General features: G+C 37.7%; 1 protein-coding gene across 3 annotated transcripts in view; it reads left to right on the forward strand.

Moving 5' to 3' along the window:
* The window catches only part of PRDM6 (PR/SET domain 6), a 119,872-nt gene that overhangs the window by 87,525 nt on the left and 19,726 nt on the right, over nt 1-12,621 (forward strand). For all 3 annotated transcript variants that reach the window (XM_019555320.1, XM_019555318.1, XM_019555319.1), the window contains exon 7: nt 7,968-8,144. In XM_019555320.1, the coding sequence (XP_019410865.1) occupies nt 7,968-8,144 (177 nt within the window). The remainder of the gene's footprint in view (nt 1-7,967; nt 8,145-12,621) is intronic.

A 12,621-nucleotide genomic window follows, 5' to 3' on the forward strand; every position in this document is an offset into this window, starting at 1 on the left:
TAATTAGAGTGGCTCTGAGAGCCGCTCTAATTAAAGTGCCACTGTGTCTCATGTATCGGTGTCCCCGCCCTTAAAAATGGTGACAGGGGCACTTGCCAAATGTTCAAATGCCCCTGCCACCATTTTTAAGGGCAGGGGTGCTGATACACGAGATGCAGGAGGCTGCTGGAGTGCAGTAATTGACAAGCTCCAGCAGACTTCATTAATCGAGTCTGTTCCAGCACACTGAAATTCTAGCACATCACAGCAGCCTCTGCACCCATGTAGAGGTGCTCCATGCTCTTTAGTTAATGTGCATTAAGACAAGCTAATGTGCAAATGTCCTCCTACCTCACAATGGAGGTACTAGATTTAATGCACTTTAACTAAAACAGATTAATGCATGTGTTGATGCACCCACTAAGTGATATTACTTACTCATTCTTGTAGCCATGTGCGATGGTGCCTCCTGAGTCTGGGGGGTACCTGCAGAAGCCTGTGGCAGTGGCATGGATGAGGCTGGCGAACACCCTCAGAAGCTGCTGGTGGCAGTGGCAGGCACAGGGCTGGTGACCACCCACAGAAGCTGCCAGCGGCATTGGCAGTGGGGACAGGGCTGGCAAGCACCCACAGAAGCCACTAGCAGCATCAGCAGCAGGGGACAGCCCTGTTGGGGGGGCACTTGCCCCCCTGTATCCCTCCTACCAGTTGTCTGTGCTTGTAGCTTCTATTGATTTCAGAGGTTCTACTCATGTCATAAAGTACTGCTCAATGTGGGTAGATGTTGTTGAATCAGGCCCAGGGTTAATAAATGTAGCTCACCGATCAGTTTAGAAACAGTGAGACTGCTTCAAAATGCAGTTTACGCAGTGTCTTTAAGACCATTTTTCGCTGCAGAATCATGGCCTTTTAATTCCACTCTGTTAGGAGGAGAGTTCACACAAATTAACCCCTTTAAATGCTCATGGTTAGTGACTTCAGACTCCTAATTGGGTAGAGTTCATGCTTTTTTTTTCCAATTTTTTAACTAAAATAGGTTTGGAACTGGCTTGCTCACCCTCCTCCTGGGCAGAAATTAGATTAACAGGTTTTTGCCTTCCTATGACAATGATTTTGGAGCTCTAGGCATATCAGCTGCAGTGTATTTTAGACCCATTCCTTCTCCCATTAGCTGTACAAAACATTGGCTTGTGAATAGGTTACATTCAAATGCTATAGCTTCCCTGTTCCGAGGAGGGTAGTGAGCCACTTTTTCATATCTACAATACGGTTCCAACATACTGACTAGTGTGTACAAGTGAAAGAACTCTGTGGAGTGTCTCTTCCCTGGAGATGGATGGTACCGGCCTCACACATGCCCTGCTTTCATTGAATCAGGTAATATGCATATGCAAATGAATTCTGGATCAGAGTCTTAAAATCATCTTTTCATAAAACCTTGAAACCAAATCACAGGTTAACCTGTGTCTGTGTCAGTCATCCTCCTTTCGGCTAGTATTTCTGTAGCAGAGGAAATAGTTGCAGCAAGAGACTGATCTGACACTGTTTCATGGTATTAAGCAAGTCATCATTATAGGCAGTTGGGTCACAGAAGATTGCACTTGAGTTTCAAAAAAATCCCTGAAGACAGAAAGTCTGAAGAGGTCCATAAAAGGCCAGGTCTGATCATGTAATTCAACATTCAAGTACTTTCTCCAATCTACATTGATGATAATGTGAAAAAGTGGGAAATGTTCATATTGGCTCAATTTGCCAAGCAGCGTGGCTGTTCTGGGAATCAGAAAGCATGATACAATGCCATTGGGATAGGTACAGGCCAAATGCATTGTACTAAAAGAAAACTGAAAAATAATTATTTCAAGTGTATAAGTTTAATTTGGCTTTATTCCAGTGATAAAATTGAGAACAAAATGCTTATTCCAGTGTCAAATCCCAAAAAATGGGCTTTACAAGAAAGGGTAAAGGAAAATACCAATTTTTTAAACAAAATTTACATATTCAAGAGATGGATTTAAATTATAAGGCAATAATAAATTCTTGACCTGTTTTTATGATTTTAGGGAAATTCAGTTTGAGACTTTTGTTAAACCCTACAATATCTACCCTTCCATTACAAAATTGTTAAAAGTACCCATTTTACAATCACACTTTAAGATTCTATCCCACCTGTTAGACAAGTGAATAGACTTACATGCCTAAGCGTGATCCTGTTCCACCCTGCCTGAGTTCTTGAAAAACGATTAATGCAAAAAGGTAAGTGTGTCCTTCTTCTCCTTACCACTTTTTCTGACTCATTTTAAAGGTAAGAAGATGGTGTTTGCAATAGTAGATGTATCAGTGGACTTTCAGGGACTTGAACATGGTGGAATATAATCATGCTTAGTAGTTTAAGTCTGCTCAGACACCAAATACATAGAATAAGATCTGGCTTTAAATGTTTGAGTTGGTTATTTATTTATTTATGCAATTTATATGCTGCTCTTCCCAACAAAGACTCGGGGTGACCTACAGCAAGAGAAACAGAAATGTAAACAGGCAACTAGAGTAAATTATACAAAATAGAATAAAACAAAATAACATAGAGACCCATTAAACAACATCTTGGCCTAGTTTTGGTTTTTAAACATGTGCTCAAACAGAAAGGCCTTGCAGCATTTTTGAAGGATGTCAAGGCTTGGGTTCTGATGGGCTTCAAGAGGGAGAGAGTTCCAGAGCTGAAGAGCCATTGCAGAGAATGATCTCATACATTTTCATTAAGCATATTTGGCATATAGATAGTACTTGCAGGAGATTGCACTCAGCTAACCTTAGCGATTGTGATGGGACATAGGAAAAAAGATAGTCCCTTAGAGATGTGGATCTCTGGCCATTTAGGACTTCATAGGTCAAAACTAGCACCTTGAATTGTGCTTAGAAAGCTACTGGGGACTTGCAGAGATGCTGGAGATGCATTCTTATGGCAACCCACACATTCTGCACCAGCTGCAGCCTCCATGTGGTTTTTAGCCTTGAGTTATGAAGGTGTGAATGAGGGTGTCCTGATCTGAAAGAAATGGTCACAGCTTCACAGAGTTAGTGAAAGGCACTCCTAGCCACTGCTGCCACCTGAAGATCCGGGTCGCAGCAGAGGATCTAGGAGTACCCCATGGCTGTGAATCTGACTGACAAAGGGAGGCAGAAACCTATCAATTATAGGTGTCCCAGTCCTCCCCAGGTCAAGTGGCCTGCCCACCACCATCGCCACTGTTTGTCTGGATTCAATTTCAGTTGTTTCACCCACATCCAATCCCCAACTACCAGGAAAGGATTGAGACTGTAGAGACAGGTTCAGAAAAAAAGGAGAAGTAGAGCTGGGTATCATCAACGTAATGATGGCACTTTATTCCAAGTCTCCACACAGTCTTGTCCAGCAGCCCCATGCATACATTGAATGCTAGGAGAGAGAAGGTGTAGCCCTGAGAGACCCCAAAGAAAAGGTCCTGAGGAGATGATGAGCACTAGCCCATCACCACCCCCTGGGACCTTCCTGCTAGGAAAGAGTGGCATCAATTTAGAGCTGTCCCATGAATACCCAGCAGGTCATGTAAACGTTTTTCTGCACCTCATGGTCACTTGTGTCAAAGGCCACAGTGAAATCAGGTAAGATAAGCAGGGCACAGCTTCCCCTGTTGATCTCCAGATGAAGATCACGAAACATGGCCATGAGTGCAGTCTCTGTACTATATCCAAGATGAAAGCCAAACTGATAAGAGACTGGTGGCATCCAGATTGTGCCTAGATTTATCAGGTGACTACTTATTCAATGACCTTCACCAAAAAAAGGGAGGTTGGAGGTGGGGCAATAACTAGATTGGGAGTCAGCATCCAGTGATGGTTCTTAAGGAGGGGCTGGACAAACATAGATTTAATAGTGTTTGTTCAGGACGCTGTCCTCCCAAAGGGAGTCATTGACAACTGCCAGCAGTGTCCCCCAGATGGCTTTTACAAGTGAGGACTGGAACGGGTTCAGTTCACAGCTGGTTGCTCATCCTCCACAAAAGTGGGTCATAACAATTTTAAACGGTCCATATAAATAGATAAACAAAGCTTCCTCAACCCCAAACTCTAACTCTGCAGCAAAAGTGATGGTGTCCAAGCCATGCTGGATATGAGTGATTTTGTCTGCAAAGTAGGAGGCAAACTTGTCACAGTAAACTGAAAAGGAGGGGAACTCTCACACAGCTGAAAATTGCTGAACTACTGCCTAATAGAAAAAAACCTGAGCAACTCCACATATTAATAATCTGTCAGCATAGCGTACATTCATAGAAGTTAATGTTGAGGGATTATAATGTGAAGGTATTTATAGTGCCTGGGTGCAGTCTGATTGGTAGATGTCATGTGTCTAAAGTTACAATGAGAAGATGAAAGGCTGGAAAGGCACATGGTCTAGCACTTAATGAAGAGCACTAGAAGACAAGACTTTTTATGATAGTCAGCATGTCACTGTGCTCATCACATTTTCTGGGCTTAATTTTAACTGTCTTTAAAATGGGACTGAATAGCTATCTCAGACAGGTCTTTGTCATGTTTTATTAATGTTTGTAAAAAACTGTGAGGTCCTTCCCAAAAGATGTGACAACATACAGCTGTGAAATATTACTTTGGGCATAGAGATAGGAAGCACATTCTAAGATAAATTTGTAAAGAAAATCCTTGTCTTCAAAGATGCCTAAAACAGTGTTTTCAACCACATGTATATATGTCACCAAAGAACATGCAAACAGTAGTTTATGTGAATGCAGGTATATATTTATTTGTGCAAAATGTTCATTTGTGTCCTGTGCCTACTCTCATAAAAGTCTTTGGACTCAGGAATTCAAATTGGTCCACACATTTATTTGGAGCATCCACATTCATCTGCACCAAACTAAACATAGGGATTACTTTAAACTCATAAATAACTTCATTAAGGCCATTGAGACTACAATATCTTTAAAGGTATTCATATATGGAAGCACTTCACTGAAGTGGAGTCAGGCTGCAGATTCAGCTTAGGTGCTTTTTCAAAAGTCAGTCTGTAAGGTCCATTTTTGTTTTAATTTCATGGGTCCTATCTCGTTGTGACACTGAAAATAAGGGGACTACTGTCTTAATACAGTCTTGTGGTGTAGAGCAAATCATGGCAGAGAAATAAATTTCTACGTCAAGGCCAACTCTGCATCAAATGTGTCAGTATACTGCCCAAACCAATCATCTCTTACTTCCTAGCCTTCTGCATTTTTAATAATATGATATTGATTTTTTTTCTGCTAAGAAAAAAAAAAGATATGGTAAAATAGTTAATACAAAGCAAAATAACTTTTTATACCCTTTTTTTGAAAAATAATTAAATATTATCACAACAACAAAAAAGCTTACATAGTTCTACATATTGCGGATGGCCTGAAGTGGAAAGGAAGGAGATGGGAAATTACAATTTGTCAGATCCTATAGTTGGTTTGCATGGTTAAATGTGTTTTCCCTTTGAAATGGGCTTTATTTATATTTGATATCATGTAACTGTTACTAGATTACTTATTCTACTCACTTTAGGATGACTCACATTGGACCTCTACATAATTTATACAAATGTAAACAAAAAGGATCACTCTACTTGGAGAAATATAGTTATTCCTATCCGAATTGGGTAAACAGAAATAAAATGTATATTTAAATGAGATAATAATAGCCAATTTTTGACTACGTTGATCACTTGTATTTTATTCAATGCAATGCATTCTTAATAATATGAATGTAAATTGTTATTGTAGCCAATAAATCTGACTTGAACCAATGTAGGTGCTAGCAACATTTTATTTGGCATCTTAATGTTCACTTGTAACTGGCTTACTGTTGTGACTATTTACATAGGAAGAATGATGTGACTTCTCACAGTATGAAATTAATCATATTGACTGTTAAAAAAATAAAAGATTAATTGGTTTTATTTAGTGTCTTATTGTTTATTGTGGTAGCTGTTAAAAATAGATAACCAGAGGCTAATAAATGTTAATGGTCCCTTTCACTATTAAAAAAAATCAATCGTTCATGGATACAGACTATCTTAATATATTCTTTTTGCTTAAAAGTGTTTAATCAGAAAAACAATTTTTTAAAAGTCAGCCTTCACAAATCACATTTGTTTTACCAGTGCCTGAATTTTCCATGTCAGTTTGATAAATAATTTCTTTGTAAGTTAACAATACAGTGAAGAAATAATAAAACTGAAAAAGATATTGCTTTTGTCTGCCAGTAATGGTAATAGATATACAATAGTTATCAGTGCTTATTTGAAGTACATTATTTAATATGTATGTATATAATTTTTAAAGGGAGTAGGGGTAACAATGTGGCATAATCATCCAGGTCAGGCAACCTTTCTACAACTTTTATATGTTTCTTTCAAACTTGTTTGAAATCTGTTAGATAAATTTTCAAATGTAAGTAATTAAAATTGTGTAGTATTGAGTTATTGACCAATCCCAAGCTATTAATCAAGCTAAAAAATTCTACAATCAGTGTTCAGTGCTCTGAAGCACTGTAAAATAATGGTATTTGTGATCGGTGATGCAAGTAGCCACAATTAAGCAGTTCACTTGACAAATGAGAGGGTTCACTTTATTTTGCACTTAATTGAATTGTTGTACATGCTTGGTCACCATTGTCTCCTTTCCTCCAGTTTTGGTTTCTAGCCATTTAAGCACACACATTTGTTAGAGAGAGAGCAATTAAGTCTATGTTGGCCAATGGCTCTAAAAATGCAGACATTAAGATTTGTGCCTTAAGTTGCCGCACAGTTTAAAAATCATTAATATCCCTCAAGACAAACTCTTAATTTTCTCTAAAAAATGATATATGTAACAGTAGTCTGCCACTGAGTTATGTTAAATACAATGAAAGAAGAAAAAATACTCAAAGCATTGTAGTATTTACCAAACCATTTTGGAGATCTGAATATGGTGGGTGAGGGGAAGTAAATGTATTATACCAAAACAGAAACTGATTTTCTTTATATACAAGAAGCAAGGATTTTGGTGGGTGATCTCTTTCATTGAACCAACTCCGTGGTTGGCATAGATTTTGACAAGATTTTGAATGCAATGCACTTTTCTTAAGGTCTTTATATATATATACATAAAGACATATCTATATCTATATTTTTATATATATTTCTAATACACATGCTGTACTACTTTTATTTGTTATTCTATCTCTTCTCCATTCACAGCCTGATCTTGTCCTTCTGTCTCCCATACTTTTCTTTCTGCTTGATTGTGCAGTACTAGTGTTATACATATGAACTTAGAACTTCACAATATTGTTTTGGCAATAAACTGTGATGTCATAGAAACAGAATTATGGTTTCATTTCAGAATCACATGAAAGGAATTGCCAGGCGGGGAGGGAGAAATCTATCAATTGTATTAAAGTATCTTGAATAGCTGTAAGAATATTGAAAAATGATAGTAAAAGTTTCATATTATTTTTCCAAATATATTTAAGAAGTCTTTAAAAAAAATGGAGAATGTAATGGATTAGCAACACTTTGCTTCTAAATGGTTTCAGAAATTAGACTGGGCTCCCCTTCAATAATTACAGGTAATGTGTAGGGAAGAAATAGGACTTCCCAAACCTGTTAAACAGGTCTCTAAAATCTAAATCCCAAGCAGTGAGATTTTTTTTCACTCCATAGAGAATGTATTGTTGCCCCTTAGCTGGGGAAAATAAGGAACAAACCAGGCTGTGTGGCTACTCAAAACCTAGTTTCTGCACATGAATTCTGATCTCTAAATTTGCAGAGTTCCAGGGTTTGAGTGTTTGTCTTCCACACTAGTTCCAAGGAGTTGCATCTACTTTCCTCTTTGAAAATCAATGTGAAAAGATTAATTTTCACCAACCAAGTTGTTTGTCATTTGCTGGTACAGGAAATGGTGATCACGTGCTGCTTCTATTTTTTTTTTTTGCAGACCCTATCAATGTGGTCATTGCTCCCAATCCTTCTCCCAGCCTTCAGAACTAAGGAACCACGTGGTTACTCATTCCAGCGACAGACCTTTCAAATGTGGTTACTGTGGCCGGGCCTTTGCTGGTGCTACAACACTCAACAATCACATCCGGACGCACACAGGAGAGAAGCCTTTCAAGTAAGTACCTGCAGCCATCAATGTTTATCAACAGTGAATAGAGGGAGAAAGGCCTAGCTGCTACTTACCAGCACCAGCCACTCCATACCAGCACCAGAGGGTCTTTTGAACATCAAGGCCAAGACACCACATAGATTCAGTAACAGTGTGACTGAAATCAGGCAAAAATCTAATATACGTATGGCCCAAAGCAATTTCCTGTCATCCAATCAGGACTAGTTTGTTTAAATGAAATGTCATTGTCTTGCCAATGCATCGAAGTAGCTGGAATCTCCAGTTAATTTGGAACTGGTTAATCATGTGCAGAGGAAAAAATATACTTTTCAGACTCTAAGCCATTGCACAGACAAAAACATTGATTGTATCCTGTGGCATGACTCTAGTAAGTTCATAAAGAACAACTGCAAATGTAAGAACCATTCAGGTGACTGGAGAAACCCAGTTGTCTAGTCAAGGATGTTTTCAACTTTTATCCAAACCAAGACTGTGCTGAAAACATTCATAGGGACCACCACAGTGGATAAAGGTCTGCATGAAATTTTTGATCCAAGCAATATGAACTCAAAACATTTTAGGGAATGTTGAATCAAAATTTGCTCCAGACTTTTCTAGGAGGGCCCCACTCTCTGTAGTGGGCCATGCCATTATTTGGAGTCAGAATACCCCAAGCTTGGTTGGGTTGGAAGTTCAAATGTTGCATCTGTCAGGTGCTCTCTGGGCAAGGGGCTTGCCTGTTGCAGGATATTCTTAATGCAGGTTTAACTGTAAATATATTCAGTGAGACCTTGATTATCTATATTGCATGGAAGACTTTGAATAAGTTCAAGGAAAGGAAAGAATTTAACACACTTTGCAAGCTTCTGTCCTTTTAAGATTGTATAGAAATGGTCACAAAAATAGTTTTTGCCCTGACTTACTTCTTCATTTAAAATGAAAATATATGCCTCTCAAAGCCTCAGACACTTTTTCAGTATGTGAGACAATGACACAGCTCATAAATGTAGATTTTGCTTAAGGTAAAGGGCTCTGCTATGTTGCCTACTTAATTGAAGAAGCTCTGATAGCATAAAGTGTGCCCATCTAACAGGCACAGATTGCTACAATTCTTAGCTTAGACCAATACAACCCTGTGGGAAAAAAATAATTTTCTGCAAAATATCATTATTTTCTGTAAAATACCTTGTCTTCTGCCATGAATGGTAGGAGAATAAGGAGTTGAAAGAGATGTGTGCCTTTCTCAGTTCACTCAAGGACTATGTGTGCTCATTCAACATGATTTGTCTTTTCCTGTATTTTATGCCTGGTTAATGTAAGAGAGCTTCTGCCACTGAGCCTGTCAGATCTCCTCATAACAAGCTCAGCTGAGATACCATTAGAGTTGCCTCACCTCCATATATGGTTGGAGAAAAGCATGGCCTCCGTACATGTGTGTGTTGGGGGCAAGAGGAGTCACCACAATCCAAGTTCGGTACACCCTGCACAGTAGATTTTGCAGACCTGGAATCACAATTAGGCAACTGTGTGAGTAGCAAATTGTGGCAGCCCAGAGTCTCAGCCATGACACCCAGAGAGCCAAATACTGAAAGGGAGCCAAAAATACTGCGAGCAATTAGATTGATTTTATCTAGTTGCTGTGTAAATAGATTTTAGTAGTTAATGGAAGAGGTTTCTGGGTCAAAATGGAAAATAGATTTATTTTAATGTTAAGGTGTTACTTATGTGTAACCCTGTTGACTCCACTTAATTTTTTCTTAACTTCCTATTTTTGTCATGTTTCCAATACAGCTGCTATTTTGCCCCATTTACAGTTATTATTTTCTCCCCTTTGGTTTGTGGTTCCCCCCACCCCCACTCCTGAATGTTCTTTGTGACCGCAGCAGTCTCATTCGCGAAGAAAAGCATTTAGTTAAATACTGTACATTTTATAATGTTCAGTTCTTTTCCTTATTGTTAAGATATTTATGTACTTCACAGTAGACTCCTTTGCTTTTTCTTAAAGGTGAACTGAAGATAAACAAACTAATATAAATACGTGTTCAACTTGCACTTTTTTATGCTGTATAAGAACAGCTGTGGCTGTCTTTTTTTTAGGAGGGTTTTTTTTTCTTTTAATCTTTTTTTCCTTTTTTTCAGAAACAATGAAACATCAGTCCTAATTTATCTTTTTTTTGGCTGAAGGACTTTAAGATTTTAGAGTAACCTGGGTAGGGATGTGACATGGAACTGCAATTCTCCCAGTCCCCAGATGTCAGATGAGAGGATGCATGTGCTTATGCCTTGACCCTACAAGCTTTTCCACAAGGTTGGGTAGCTTGCATTGGGCAAAGGGATACATCAGGTCTCTTTCCTCACCTTTACTGGAAAGACAGCTGCAGCTCATCTTTTTGTATCATTTCTATTTATATCCTCCAGAGTTCCTCCTCCTCAAAAAAAAGTGAGGAACTGATGCTTCTCAAGTTTTAAAAAAAAAAAGCCAAACAGACAAAAAAAGGAACAAGGAATGGTGCAATGAATATTTTTTGTGGTTTTACTGCACAATTTACTTTTAAATATATATATATTTACATATGGGATTTGAGGGTATGCTTACTCAAAATGTGCAAACCTAAAAAGTCCATTGGTATAAACTCTCCTTACCACGAAAGAACAAGCAATCATGGCAACACAGAAAAGAGTTTTATATATTCCTGCTGCAGAAAATAGTTTTATATATTCTTGCTGCACATGCAATCATGAATACTGTTATCATTAACAAACAAGATAACTATATTTGGAAAGCTGCAGTTACCTCAGTGTTTAATTTTTAGTACTGAATTACAATATTTTTAAATTAACAACTAACCACATTGTTTCAACAAATGCAAAGCACAAATTCAGAGCTGAAAATATGTTGGAAGTGCATGGATCTTAGATTATGTATAAAAACTAGTTAATTGCCCAAGCAAAAGGCCAGTTATGCTATTAACTGATATCTGTGCAAAAATCTGACCTAATATTTATGCAATCATGATTGTACACGTGAATTAGTAGATAGACAGTATCATCCACATTTTTGGCAGGGACATTTGTGCACAAGGCACTTTGAAAAAGACAGTTTTAAAAGGGACAAAAATTGTGAAGGAATTTTAAAATATTGTATATTAATTGTTATTAAAAAGGGTCTTTGATTGGACAGAGAGTGCTATGTGGGAGCAGGCTCTCTTTCTGCAAAGTCTAGCTAACTTTGCTGTCTATGGTAGCAGACTTTTCTATTTGCATTTCCCTGTAGATAAAAATGCTAAGTGAGGTTATCTGTAGTCAAAGCCCTAGCTACATCATCTGGGCAGCAGGTCCAGTTAGAAGGGATTTCTTTTCATGTCATCACAAGCAATCATTTCAACCTAACCATTGCAGTGTTTTGTGCATTCTTATCTCACTGAAGTCTCCACTACGGCTCCTAGTCTGGAACAAAGCTCTTAAATAAGAAATAGCTCTCAAAAGTAGGCCAAATCAAAATTATTAGCCAGCCCCTCCATCTCTTTCAGTTCAGTGATAACAAAAGCTGGGTCAAAGAAGCACAATTCTGCTGCTGTCACACCTACGGATGTACACATAATTGAGTACAAATGATCAAGCCAACCCAAAAATCTGCAATAAATACTTTCAGCTTGGGTTAATTTGAAAAAGAAATTGTTCAGTTTTTCTTGCTGAAATGGAAAACTGAAACAAAAACGTCATTTATGTTGGATAAAAATATTTTATTTGGGAAGGCATAACATTCTGTTTGTTTTCAGGGTGCTTTTTTACTTTATAAAAATAAATGTAGCTACACATGGCACATATCATGGAAACTCAAAATGTTTCATTAAAATATCAAAATGAAATATTTTGACTTTTTAATATTTTTCCCAATTTTTTGGTCAAAACACTTGCCTGAATTTGATAGAACTGTATTAATACTTTCAGTCAACACAAAGCTGCTTTATTGACAAAACAAACTATTTACTGTAAAAAATTCATCTAGACCAAGTTATTAGCACTACTAGTACTTACAGCATTATGTCAGTACTGAGCAATCAAGTAGCAGAATGCCAACATTAAGTACCGCTTAGCCAAAAAAATAATTCCCGGGAAAAAAATTGTAATGGTACTTGAGAATCTGAGACAACCAGTCAGAGAAACAAGAAAAACAAAAGAACATGCTTTTTCCCTCCATTAATAAGAGTACTAAAAGAGAAAGGCTTATTGTGGAAATATAAAAAGAACTTGCTACAGGCCTTAACGTATGGCTGCATTGAATACAATAGGATCATACCTTTTTAATTTCAACCAAAATGCGTATGGATTCATGTTATGAAAATAACAAGGATCTGATTTTTGGTGATGGTTTTTAAGTTTCTAGGCATAGTTTTATATAGTCTTAAACTGCTTCTTTGCAGAGCTCAAACACTGAGCCTAGGTATGAATTAAATCCCTCAGAGTAGACCTTAGCAATATG

The sequence above is a fragment of the Crocodylus porosus genome, unplaced genomic scaffold (assembly GCF_001723895.1).
Source record: "Crocodylus porosus isolate Cpor-Errol unplaced genomic scaffold, CroPor_comp1, whole genome shotgun sequence".
In the NCBI taxonomy this organism is placed as follows: domain Eukaryota; kingdom Metazoa; phylum Chordata; order Crocodylia; family Crocodylidae; genus Crocodylus; species Crocodylus porosus.